The sequence below is a fragment of the Heloderma suspectum genome, chromosome 3 (assembly GCF_057233095.1).
Source record: "Heloderma suspectum isolate Gila_16-S chromosome 3, 16-S_ref, whole genome shotgun sequence".
In the NCBI taxonomy this organism is placed as follows: domain Eukaryota; kingdom Metazoa; phylum Chordata; class Lepidosauria; order Squamata; family Helodermatidae; genus Heloderma; species Heloderma suspectum.
Window position 1 is genome coordinate 222,957,013 of NC_139460.1, and position 12,916 is coordinate 222,969,928.

Consider the following 12,916-nt stretch of genomic DNA (forward strand, 5'->3'; position numbering starts at 1 on the left):
CCCGCACGAACACCCGCCAAACCGCCGGCCGGACCCGCCACCGGGAGGGACATTCGCCAAAGGTAAGTCCCGTCCCGGGGGGGGAGCGGGGTGCGGGGGGTGCGGAGAATTTCTCCCCAAAACTTGTTTGGGGGGCCGAACACATTGGCGCTCGGCCCCCCGAAGTTTCAGGGAGAAATTCTCCGCCATCCCTAGTCCATGCAGGGCTCCAGGAATGGGTGCACCGAACCATTCTAACTAAGTTGCTTCACAGGAACGTACTTCTCGGTTGGGTGGGGAGTTTGGAGTGAACACCATCAGACTGGCAGGTGCTGATCAACCAATGTGAGAGGCTTAAGGATCCATTAAGCTGGGAAACATTAAGCACTCTATTTCCAGGCAATAGTGGCAGCTGGGGTGGGGGTGGGGGCCTTGAACTGCCTACTGTTTCCCACCTCCTTCCTCCATCTCCACCAGTCACTCCAGAACCAGCAACAGACCTTTACAACATGTCACAGCAGGACAGCATGCTGACGTCCTCTTTCTTTTTCACTGAGACCCTGTTGCCAACTAGGAGAAATGTTTTGAGCATGTGCGACATCTGCACATGCTCAGAGCATTCCCCCAGCAGATACCATGTTGTTGTTGTTGTTTTTAATAGCAAGCATGCACACACAGATGGGGGGGAAACAGCTTTCAGCCAGGGGCGACCTGCTGATCGCTCCTCTGAAAGCCAGAATTGCTCCTGGGAGCTCCCTTACTGCACAGCAAGTAGGAATGTCAGAGGAATTGGAGCTGACTGAGTTTTCATCAGCTTGTCCCTCCAGACTTTGGCTCGTTTCCCCGTGAGCTGGCCTGACTCGATCTGCATTGAGTCAGGCCAGCTTGCAGATTTTCCCAGGGTTTTTTTTGAAATTATTTACATAAACAGAAATGTGCAGCAATTGCAGGTGCAATTTCCATAATTTACACACATTTGGGGCATAATTTGTGTAATTTGTGAAAACTGCAGCTTCAGTTTGCACAAATTAGGCAAACTGTGGCTGAAATATATGTAATTTATGCAAAATGTGCCCTGAAATTTTGCACAATGTTATGTTAAAAAAAAAAAATTAAAGGAAGATTTCCTGGTTTTGGGGAAAAGCTGTGCTTTTTGGGAGTCCGTCGAGCCAAAAAGGGCCGCATTCCACAGTGATGGACATCCCTAAGAGCAAGGGAATAAACAGGCAGGGCGGCAGGCCAATCAATTTATTACAATATTCTTATAAAACAGCAGCATCAGCATGTGACAGAGGGAACAGCAACAGCCACAGTTTATTGCAGGCTGGGAATAAGAGAACCAGAAGTTCAGGTGGGAAAGGCAGGGGATTCATTTTACTTGCATTTGTGTCAATATGTACATCCTGATTCATGCATATCCTGAGTGGGACCATGGTGATCTGGGAGGTGGGGCTTATACCATCTCCCCCAAGTTTTCATCAAGACATCCCCCCCCGCCGCCCTCTTTAGGGGATTAAAGAAAGAAGAAAAGGTTTCAATTGAGGGTTCAAAAAAAAATCCACCCATGGAGGGGGGGCAGATTTTGGAATGAAAACAGGAGGGTGGGAACCGAAGGTACAATCCCCCTACCATTTCGCCATGGTCCCCATCTGAGTTGCAGCTACACACACTTACAAAGGAGTAAGTAAGGGCCAAACCTATTTACTTCAGTGTAGACATGCATGGCTCCAGATCAGGGCCATGGCGCTCCCAGTGGGAGGGAGTTAAACCTCCCCGCACACACACTTTCATGCTGAAATTCCATCCCTACCCAATGCTTTAAAAAAAAAAAAAGCCTTCAAAGCCTTCATTGGAAAATAAAGGTTCTTTTCTTTTTTAAATTCCCCCCATGGGGGGAGGGAATGGGATTTTGGCACAAAACTGGGGGGATGGGGGGGTTAAATCCTCCCTCCTGCCATGCCACAATCCCGATCCAAATTGGGCTGTGTACACTGACACTGAAGTAAAATTTTAGTTTGGCCTTAAGGGAGAGTCACATTGCTTCATCCTACTTGTTTGCAATCAACGGCCTCCAAAATAGCAGGCGTCAGGCTCACTACTTTATTAGTTAATGACCAGGTTCTTTACAGATGCAAATTCTAGGAAACTGTTAGGCTACAAAGGAAACAGCTACTCCACACAGTTACGAATACCAATAGAGGAGCTGAAGTGGAAGTTAGAGAAGTTGCTGGCAGTTTGAACAAGAACTTCCCAGCCAGACTAGCTTAGGGGGGACACCCTTCACTTACAGTTGCTACCCCCTATGTAGGCTATCACGCATAGCCAACATGGAGGAGCGTCTGAGCTCCGCCTCTAACTTTTCCCGCTTCGTTCTGCGACGGACCCTAGCATCCCTCAAGTCACGCCCCACACTCTCCTCCTCCCCCAAGACCTGGGTTCTCATGCAGGAAGAAAGGGGGGCCCTTCAGGCTGAGCCAGCTGTGTGCCAAGGTCTTGGGAAGAAGGCCTTGCCATATCTGAGCTCACTAGGGAGGGAGCCTCCCCCGGTTCTGGCTGTTCCCATATGAATCTGAGCTGCTAGCTATCTCACATGCTCAGATTCATTCCTGACAGAGAGGAGATTGAGGAGGAGATTGAGAGAGAGAGAGAGAGAGAGAGAAGCAGCAGCAGCATGTGAAGTGCCAAGATTTTGTAGTCACACAGTGGAAACAATCTCTTAATAAAAAGCTTTTACTCTCTTGATAAATAGGAGCTCCCTTTGCTAAATACACTCCGATAGGAATTTGCAACAAAATTGGGGACAGCTAACAGTACAAAACTGGAGTAGTCCCAGTATCTTCTCCTAGGGCCCTCCTTTGAGCAGCCACTCTTTTAGAACAGCTCACATCCTGGAGTTATTCCTCCCTCCTCACCTGGTGCCTGATTCTCTGGTCCATCACTCCTGGCTCCTCCCCCACTGTAAGATCTTGCACGCCCATGGATGGAGAGGTGTCTGGCTAGCTTTGACCCAACCGATCAGCTGGCATCTAGAAAGACTATTCTCTGCCACTGTTACTCTGCCTTATTTCCTGCAGCATTGGTAGCTCCACCACTCCATCGCCCTCTTCCTCATCTAACTCTTCCTATGCTTCCTTTGAGTGCCTCTGCAGAGACGTTGGGTCCGATCCTTACACAGCAGCAGCAGCAGCAGCAAGCAGCACAACAATCCAGGTGTGAACTTGTGGGGTAACTGTTTCTAACTCTGTTTTTCTGTGGCTTGCCAAATTCTCTTCTTCTTTTTTTTTTTTCTTTTCTAAGGAATGGGCTCTAGCCAAAATAATTGATTTTCAAAAAACTCAAAGAAACCCAAAACGTACGTCTCCCACAAGTGACCACATTAAAATAAATCATTTTTCTCAGGTGTGGGAAAAATTACATGCACGCACTGCTTTCTTCCGAATTCAACATGTCCCGCCGGCATGGTGTGTTTTCCTCCTGGCAGAAAAGAAATGGGTGTGCTGCTTGTTTGCTTCTAAAATCATTCCCCACTGGCTTCTCCAAAATCATTACCTATGTATTTCTTGGTTGCACAGTGTACGGATAATTTGTGAGTGGTTTTTTTTTTTTTAATTTAGTGGTTTTAAAATTGATTTGTGACTTCAGTATGTGGGGGAAAGTTTTGGTGTATTAAAATGGATTTGTGAGTGTGTGTGGGAAAGATTGGTTTTGTTCCTTGGTTGCATAGTGTCATATTCATTTTTTAAAAGATCTATTTGTGGCCAAATAATTTTATTTAAGGTTTTTTAAAATCACAGTGGCCACATTAATTCATTTTTCTTTTTTAAAAAAGCATTTGAATGTGTGCACATCTTTTAAAAAAGCATTTGTATGTGACTAAGTGTGTTGGGTAGCCATGTTGGGAAATGTAGGTCGTTTTTCCAGCTAAACATGCATTGGATTGCACCCATATATGCATAAACTGGATTGTTGTATTGTGCTGCTTCTCACCACTGTTACTTCTGAGTAGGCACGGAGGTTTGGGGGATGCTTTGTGGTGGATATACCAAGCAGTAGATTTTTGGATGCTCTAAGAACTTGTTGCTATGGTCCAAGGGCTGCTTTCTCTGTGACTCTGATATTGTCAGAGGCCTGATCCCACTTCGGGCCCCTGGAACCAAAGAGGAATTGAGATGGCCAAATTTCACTTCACACACACACACACACACACACACCCGACATCCCCACTGTGCCACATGAGCCCCCATCGCCTTACATGTGCGCTCAGGCTATGCACCAGCAGCCATCTTCTTGTTCCAGGGAGTAGCCATTTTTTAAAATGGCAACTCTCTGGAACAAGAAAACGGCTGCTGGTGTGCATCCTGAGGGCCCAGGTAAGGAGCTAGGGGCTAGGCAGAGATGGTGACGTGGCTAGGCTTCCAGATCATTCCAAAGCATGCTGAAGCACTTCGGAGCAACCTGCCCTGCTTCGTGCCCCCTCCATCTCACCTCAGAAGCAGCCAAAAGCACCCTGCTTTGGCTCAGAGTTCGGGCTTCATGCTGAAGCAGTGCCCAGCTTAATAATTATTACTATTCATGATGAGGTGTGGCTGTGTGGATTCTGCCCTCCCGCTCATGTTCTTAAAGTCAGTTGATTATCTGTGCAATGGGAGTTGCGGCTGGAGCAGGAGAAGGTGGGTCTAAGGTGCTTTTGTGTGGGCTGTGTTGTGTGATTCTCCCCTTCCCCCACTCCCCACACACTTGGCCCTCATGATTTCAAAGACATTTCATTCAGTTTCCTTCTCTGTGCAACGTGGGTTGTTGCTAGAACAACCAAAAAAGTGGTTCTAAAAGAGTGCCTTTGTGTGGATTATTTTTACTATAGTTGTTGTTACAGCATGCAAAAGGATAGGTTTGGGTTGTTCTGGAAACTTGCTGTTGTATCTGGCTACGGTTACATCAGCACCGCAAAGTAGTCCACGGCTGTTTGCGATGACTTATCAGGGATCGCCAAGGCATGCTCTGCCCTAGGAGATCCCTTTGCTCTGACCTGGCAGGAAGAAACAGCCCACGGTTGCAGGTGACGACTAGGAGTGCACGAAAGCCACTTACCTGGTCTCGCAGCTTGTTCGCGGTGGGGGGGAGGCGCTTCGCTGCTCTCCCCCCGAAGTTCAGGCCGGGGGGGGAGGCTTCCCACCTCGCCCGGCCGAAATTCAGGCCGGGGAGGAGGCGCCTTGCCTCGCCCGGCCGAGAACTCAAAAGTTGTTTTTTTTAAAAAAAAAACACACCCCCGTGATAGGCTACGTGATGATTAACGTAGCCTATCACGGCTAGATCTGCAAAGTCAGCCGTGATAGGCTACGTAAATAGTCACGTAGCCTATCACGGGTGACTTAAAAAAAAAAAGCGCGTACGCAAATGGCGGCCCCCATAGGGAGCCGCCATTCGCGTTTCTTATTTGGTCGCTGTAGTCTACGTAAATCTTTACGTAGACTATGGCGAAAATAAGGGCAACGCTATTTGCGTTGCCCTTATTTTCGCCGTAGTCTACGTAATCTTTATGTAGACTACAGCGACCAAATAAGGAACGTGAATGGCGGCTCCCTATGGGGGCCGCCATTAGCCGTACGCACTTTTTTTTTTTTAAGTCACCCGTGATAGGCTACGTGACTATTTACGTAGCCTATCACGGCTGACTTTGCAGATCTAGCCATGATAGGCTACGTTAATCGTCACGTAGCCTATCACGGGGGCGTTGTTGTTGTTTTTTACTTTTATTGGAATGGCGGCGGTGGCAGCCGGTCGAAAGATCGGCTGCCGCCCCCGCCCCTGACGAAGACCTGCCAAACCACCGCCGGGACCCGCCGCCAGGAGGGACATTCGGGAAAGGTAAGTCCCGTCCTGGGGGGGGGGTGCGGGGGGCGGGGGGGTGCAGAGAATTTCTCCCCGAAACTACTTCGGGGGGCCGAACACGTTGGCTCTTGGCCCCCCGAAGTTTTGGGGAGAAATTCTCTGCCATCCCTAGCGAGAGACTTAGCAGAAGAGCTGGCTCAGCTCCAGATTGGGTAAACTATTGGTTGGAAGGCATAGGCATCCTTTGCCCTTATCCTGGGGAACCTGTTTATCTGGGTCCGTAGTGGAAGTGTGAGAGTGTGGTTAGAAAATCCCGTCTCGAGGAACAACTCCAGGGGGAAGGCAAGGCAAAAGAACTCCTGTCTTCAGAGCTAATTTCCCCAACAAACTTGGAAGATGATGAGAACAGAGGATCTTATCTGCCTACAAGCCCAAACACACAACTTTAGAGAGACTTTGCTGGGAGGAATTTCGCTGTTGTGGTTCCCTGGCTTGGGAGTTTATACATTGTTTTACATGGGCTGCCGGTGATGTAACTTGACACCGTTTGAGTAATAAATTTACCTTTCAGCAAGAGTCTGTGGTCACGTGATCTAGAAGCAATGGAACAACGGATTTGATGTGTCTCTTCCAATGAACCTGCCAGCACTGTTATACCTATATTTGTTGGGAAGAAGAATAATGGATGACATCACTACAGTGTAGACCAGAGTTTTGAGCTAGTCTGTTTAGGGAACTGTAGTTGACTGTGCCCCCTTCATGGATCACTGCCTTGTTGTGGCGAAGGGGCTTGCGTAACTCAGTGAAGCCATAAGCTATGCCGTGCAGGGCCACCCAAGACGGACAGGTCATGGCAGAGAGTTCTGACAAAATGTGGTCCACTGGAGAAGGAAATGGCAACCCACTCCAGTATTCTTGCCAAGAAAACCCCATGGAATGTATCACAAGGCTAAAAGATATGACGCCGGAAGATGAGCCCCTCAGGTCGGAAGGTGTCCAATATGCTACTGGGGAAGAGCAGAGGGTATTTCCAAGTAGCGCCAGAAAGAGTGAAGCGGCTGGGCCAAACCCGAAAGGACACTCAGCTGTGGATGTGTCTGGCGGTGAAAAGAAAATCCGATGCTGTAAAGAACAATATTGTTTAGGAACCTGGAATGTCAGATCAATGAATCAAGGTAAGCTGGAGGTGGTCAAACATGAGATGGCAAGATTGAACATCGACATCTTGGGAATCAGCGAACTAAAATGGACAGGCATGGGCGAATTTAATTCAGGTGACCATCGTATCTACTATTGTGGGCAAGAATCCCTTAGAAGAAATGGAGTAGCACTCATAGTCAACAAAAGGGTGGGAAAAGCAGTCCTGGGGTACAATCTTAAAAATGATAGAATGATCTCAGTACGAATCCAAGGCAAACCATTCAACATCATAGTAATTCAAGTCTATGCCCCAACCACTGAGGCCGAAGAAGCTGAGGTTGATCAGTTCTATGAAGACCTACAACACCTTCTAGAACTAACACCAAAAAAAGATGTCCTCTTCATCATAGGGGATTGGAATGCTAAAGTAGGAAGTCAAGAAATCACCGGGATAACAGGCAGGCATGGCCTTGGTGTACAAAATGAAGCAGGACAAAAGCTAATAGAGTTTTGCCAAGAGAACATGCTGATCATAGCAAACACTCTTTTCCAACAGCACAAGAGGCGACTCTACACATGGACGTCACCAGATGGTCAATATCGAAATCAGATTGATTATGTCCTTTGCAGCCAAAGATGGAGAAGCTCCATACAGTCAGTAAAAACAAGACCTGGAGCTGACTGTGGCTCAGATCATGAGCTGCTTCTTGCAAAATTTCGGCTTAAATTGAAGAACGTCGGGAAAACCACTAAACCGTTCAGGTATGACCTAAATCATATCCCTGATGAATCTACAGTGGAGGTGAGGAATAGATTTCAGGGATTAGACCTGATAGACAGAGTGCCTGAGGAACTATGGACGGAGGTCCGTAACATTGTTCAGGAGGCAGCAACGAAATCCGTCCCAAAGAAAAAGAAATGCAAGAAAGCCAAGTGGCTGTCTGATGAGGCTTTACAAGTAGCTGAGGAAAGAAGGGAAGCGAAAAGCAAGGGAGAAAGGGGAAGATATACCCAACTGAATGCAGAGTTCCAGAGAATAGCAAGGAGAGACAAGAAGGCCTTCTTCAATGAACAATGCAAAGAAATCGAGGAAAACAATAGAATGGGAAAGAGTAGAGATCTCTTCAAGAAAATTGGAGATCTCAAGGGAACGTTTTGTGCAAAGACGGGCATGATAAAGGACAAAGAAGGCAGGGACCTAACAGAAGCAGATGAGATTAAGAAGAGGTGGCAAGAATACACAGAAGAACTATACAGGAAAGATCTGAATGTCCCTGATAGCCAAGATAGTGCGGTCACTGAACTTGAGCCGGACATCCTAGAGAGTGAAGTCAAGTGGGCCTTAGGAAGCATTAGTAACAACAAAGCTAGCGGAGATGACAGTATTCCAGCCGAGCTATTTCAAATCCTAAAAGATGATGCTGTTAAAGTGCTGCATTCAATATGCCAACAAATCTGGAACACTCAACAGTGGCCACAAGACTGGAAAAGGTCAGTTTACATTCCAATTCCAAAGAAGGGCAACGCCAAAGAGTGTTCAAACTACCGCACAATTGCGCTCATTTCACATGCCAGCAAGGTGATGCTCAAAATCCTACAAGCTAGGCTTCAGCAGTATGCGAACCGAGAACTACCGGAAGTACAAGCTGGGTTTCGAAGAGGCAGAGGAACTAGAGATCAAATCGCCAACATTCGCTGCATCATGGAGAAAGCAAGAGAATTCCAGAAAAACGTCTATTTCTGCTTCATTGACTACGCTAAAGCCTTTGATTGTGTGGATCACAACAAACTCTGGCAAATTCTTAAAGTGATGGGAGTACCAGACCACCTTACCTGTCTCCTGAGAAACCTGTACGAGGGTCAAGAAGCAACAGTAAGAACCACACATGGAACAACCGAGTGGTTCAAAATTGGGAAAGGAGTACGACAAGGCTGCATATTGTCACCCTGCTTATTTAACTTATATGCAGAGTACATCATGAGAAATGCCGGGTTGGATGAATCAGAGGTCGGAATTAAGATTGCCGGGAGAATTATCAACAACCTCCGATATGCAGACGATACCACCCTAATGGCAGAAAGCGAAGAGGATCTCAAGAGCCTCTTGTTGAGGGTGAAAGAGGAGAGTGCAAAAGCTGGTTTGAAACTCAACATTAAAAAAACTAAGATCATGGCATCTGGCCCCATCACTTCCTGGCATATAGAAGGGGAAGAAATGGAAGCAGTGACAGATTTTACTTTCTTGGGCTCCAAGATCACCGCAGACGGTGACTGTAGCCATGAAATTAAAAGACGCTTGCTCCTGGGGAGGAAAGCTATGGCCAACCTAGACAGCATAGTAAGAAGCAGAGACATCACCTTGCCGACAAAGGTCCGTCTAATCAAAGCTATGGTTTTCCCAGTAGTAATGTATGGCTGTGAGAGCTGGACTATAAGGAAGGCTGAGCGCCGAAGAATTGATGCTTTCGAACTGTGGTGCTGGAGAAGACTCTTACGAGTCCCCTGGACTGCAAGGAGGTCAAATCAGTCCATCCTAAAGGAAATCAACCCTGACTGCTCATTGGAAGGACAGATAATGAAGCTGAAGCTCCAATATTTTGGCCACCTAATGCGAAGAGAAAACTCTCTGGAAAAGACCCTGATGCTGGGAAAGACTGAAGGCAAAAGGAGAAGGGGACGGCAGAGGATGAGATGGCTAGATAGCATCACGGATGCAATGAATATGAACTTGAGCACGCTCTGGGAGAGAGCGCAGGACAGGAAGGCCTGGCGTGCTATGTTCCATGGGGTCACGAAGAGTCGGACACGACTGAACGACTGAACAACAACAACAACAACAAGTTGACTGTGCGGAATTTAATGAAAAGAAGGTTATGTTCCTTCATTAAATACTTTCTGCATTTAATTACTTTCTGACCTTGGGGTTTACAATCCCCCCACCTCCACAACTACAGGTACTCTATATAAACCTGAGAATTCCCATAATATTCCATGTATCTGATTAAGTGGGCTATAGTCCATGAAAAGGTTATGCCAGAATAAGTGTGTTAGTCTTTAAGGTTGCTGCAAGACTTTTTCTTGTTTTTGCTGTTAATAAAGTTTCTTTGAGTTGATTTTCAGGCAGAAAGTGGAGGCACATGGTGGGACATATGAGAAGCAAGAGGATGTTTTTTTCAAAGTTTGAATGTTTGATATGAATTATACAAGAGTTGGTGTCAGTCTTCAGGTTCCCCCCCCCAGTTCTCCATAACTAGGGGTGTTCGGATTCCCCACCATCCTTTCCGGTGGGGAATCCATGGGTGGGGGAGGCAATCTGTTCCTCCCCCCCCCAGGAATCCTCTAGAACGGCTCCGCTGTGCGAGGATTCCGCAGAGCCGCACTGCCTATAGGGCCACTTACTTTGCCGGCCAGAGCCATTCTCCTCCTCCATGCTGATCGCAATTTCTTTTTTAAAAAAGGCAATCGGCAGGATGTGCCCATAGACTTATATGCAAAATAGAGCTGTGAATCTTGCGTATAAGCCTATGGACACGTAGACTTATACGCAAGATTCACAGCTCTATTTTGCGTATAAGTCTATGGGCACATCCTGCCGATCGCCATTTAAAAAAAAGAAAAGAAATGGCGATTGCCATGGACGGGGCAAACAGCTCCAGTGGAAGAAGCAGCCGAGTGCCATTCCGCATCCAATCCTCCTGGAGCGGAGGTAAATCATGCCGATCAGCCGCAGATTCCAGAGGCCAGATTACAAAGAATCTGGCCTCATTTGAATCCACAGCTGATTTCTCTAACATCCCTATCCCTAACACAAGTTTCCAAGTGAGATATTTGATGTGTCCTGTCTCTACTGCACATGCATCTAAATGAGTGCATAAAGAAATGTGCAATGCACATATGATCATTTTACATGCTGGGGAGGTTTATTATGAACATATTGTAAATATAGAATTATTTACTTTATTTATTATATTTGTGTTTTGCTTTTTCTCTAAGAACTAACGATCCCCCAATGTTTACCCTCACAATAATCCTGTGAAGTAGACTGTGGATGCACAAAAGTCATGTGTGAATTCCACAGCAGGGACAGAGTCGGGGGTCTCTACAGATGGCTAGCCCTGGCACCCATCATGGCCTTGATTTGGCCCTGGCTGCATGGCTCTGAGGATATTATCATAGGACATCATCATTAGCGGTGGCAGCATCATGATTGTGTGTGGGGGGGTGACTTCTCCCCCCCCGCCCCCCCAGTGAGCACTTATGATCTTAAAGTCACTTGAATCTCTGCAGAATGGGAGTTGCTGCTGGAATGGGAGAATGTGGGTCCAATGGGTGCTTTTGTGTGGCTGTAAGCAACCTCTGGCATGTGATTTTCCCACTCCCTCCTTTGCATGTTCATGTTCCTCAGTTTTCCCTTTATGTCTTATGGGTTGCTGGCTGTTGGGGATTAAAAGACTGCTCTGCCTCTTGTGACCCCCTTGGCTCCATCTCTGTTGACCTGCCTTCTGCCCCACCAATCAAACTGGCCACAAGCTTCCACTGTTTCTAGGCATCTTATGGGATCAGCCCTGCAGTGCACCATGAGAAGCAGGTGGCGCCATGAGAAACAGGTGAAAGATGAAGGCAGGAATTGGTGTATGACTGATGTAGCAAGCCTTTTTAAAATGTTGGGTTGGCTGGGGGTTGCCATTTTGGATCCATTTCAGACTGCAAAACTGGTAGGAATATGAGCATGTTCAGAAGAAACAAGTAGTGTCTAGCCCTTAAACAAGAGGCCTGGATAAGACCGCAGGTCCTCCACACAAGCCCTCCCTGTTGCTAGCCCATCTTTTCAGTGTACATTTTGGGGAAGACAGCTGGGGCTTGGTCCTTCTGAGCTTTCTTAGAAAAAGCTTGGGAAGTCCCCTGTGTCTTTCCTGACAATACTCTGAGAAAGGTCAGAATGCCAAACCAATTACCAGGTGAGTCCACGGAGCCCAGCCATAATAACTCATTTCCATGAAAATATGTCCCACTGCAATAAATAGGATTGTCAAGTAAGTTTGAAGAGGACCGGGTGTCCTAAACTCCACAGCAATAGTCAATACTTTTATAATGCCCTTCAACACCTGTCATGTCTCCTCAAGATTTTTCTCTGTGTCTTCAGTGTTTTATCAAAATCCTCTATCTTAAATATGGATGTTTTCAGACATGGTGTATTATTTCTTTTGAAACTACTGACATGGTTTTATTTTGTTCAACACAGGTCCAAAATGTGGCTGTTTTTGGCAGTGGCATGCTTAACCCAACAGGCTACAGAGTCAAAAGAATTCATAAGCGGAAGACATTTGAACCCTCAAGAATTTATGACTGTCGTAAGTGGCTTGTTTAGATGCATTTGGATACAATGAATTGTACTGTTATGATATAATAGTTCTTATAAATTTGACTTCTGGACAGTTTTCAAGAGCAAGTGCTTTCCCCAGCAGAAGCTCCATGCCTTCCTGGTCTGTCCCAAACTACAAATTAAGCTAAAAGTTTGACCCAGTTCTCCTTCTTGACTAGGGGCAGTAACCAATGGGGTACAACTGCTAACACAAATTAAGTTGCACTAACACAAATTACTCTAGAGATTTCTGGGACATCGGAGTACCAGCGAATGCTACTGGTGTTGCGCTAAAGTAGTTTATGCTAGCACAACATAATTTACACTAGTGATTGCACCCCATTGAATACTCTCCCATGTGGTTGACTTAGAACACTGAAGTAACTTTAACACATGCCCAGAGGGCACAACTGAATGCATTTTTTTATGTTAACTGAGGTTACATCAGCTGAGCCTTTATTGCATGAGACTGCCCCCACCCCTCAAGCATTAGGCTTGGCAGAAACATTTGTTTCTCATGACGGGATGTTCCATCTTATGCAATAGGCTAACTACACAGATTAGATATTTTGCATCACACCACCTTGGATGTTCTTTTATTTGGAT

General features: G+C 46.5%; 1 protein-coding gene across 1 annotated transcript in view; it reads left to right on the plus strand.

Moving 5' to 3' along the window:
• Positions 1–2,788: 2,788 nt before the first annotated feature.
• Positions 2,789–12,916, plus strand: part of LOC146350797 (putative lysosomal acid lipase/cholesteryl ester hydrolase) — a 36,927-nt gene continuing 26,799 nt past the window's right edge. The window contains exons 1-2 of the mRNA XM_084845755.1: positions 2,789–3,189; positions 12,191–12,299. Of these exons, the coding sequence (XP_084701881.1) occupies positions 2,960–3,189; positions 12,191–12,299 (339 nt within the window). The 5' untranslated portion in view covers positions 2,789–2,959. The remainder of the gene's footprint in view (positions 3,190–12,190; positions 12,300–12,916) is intronic.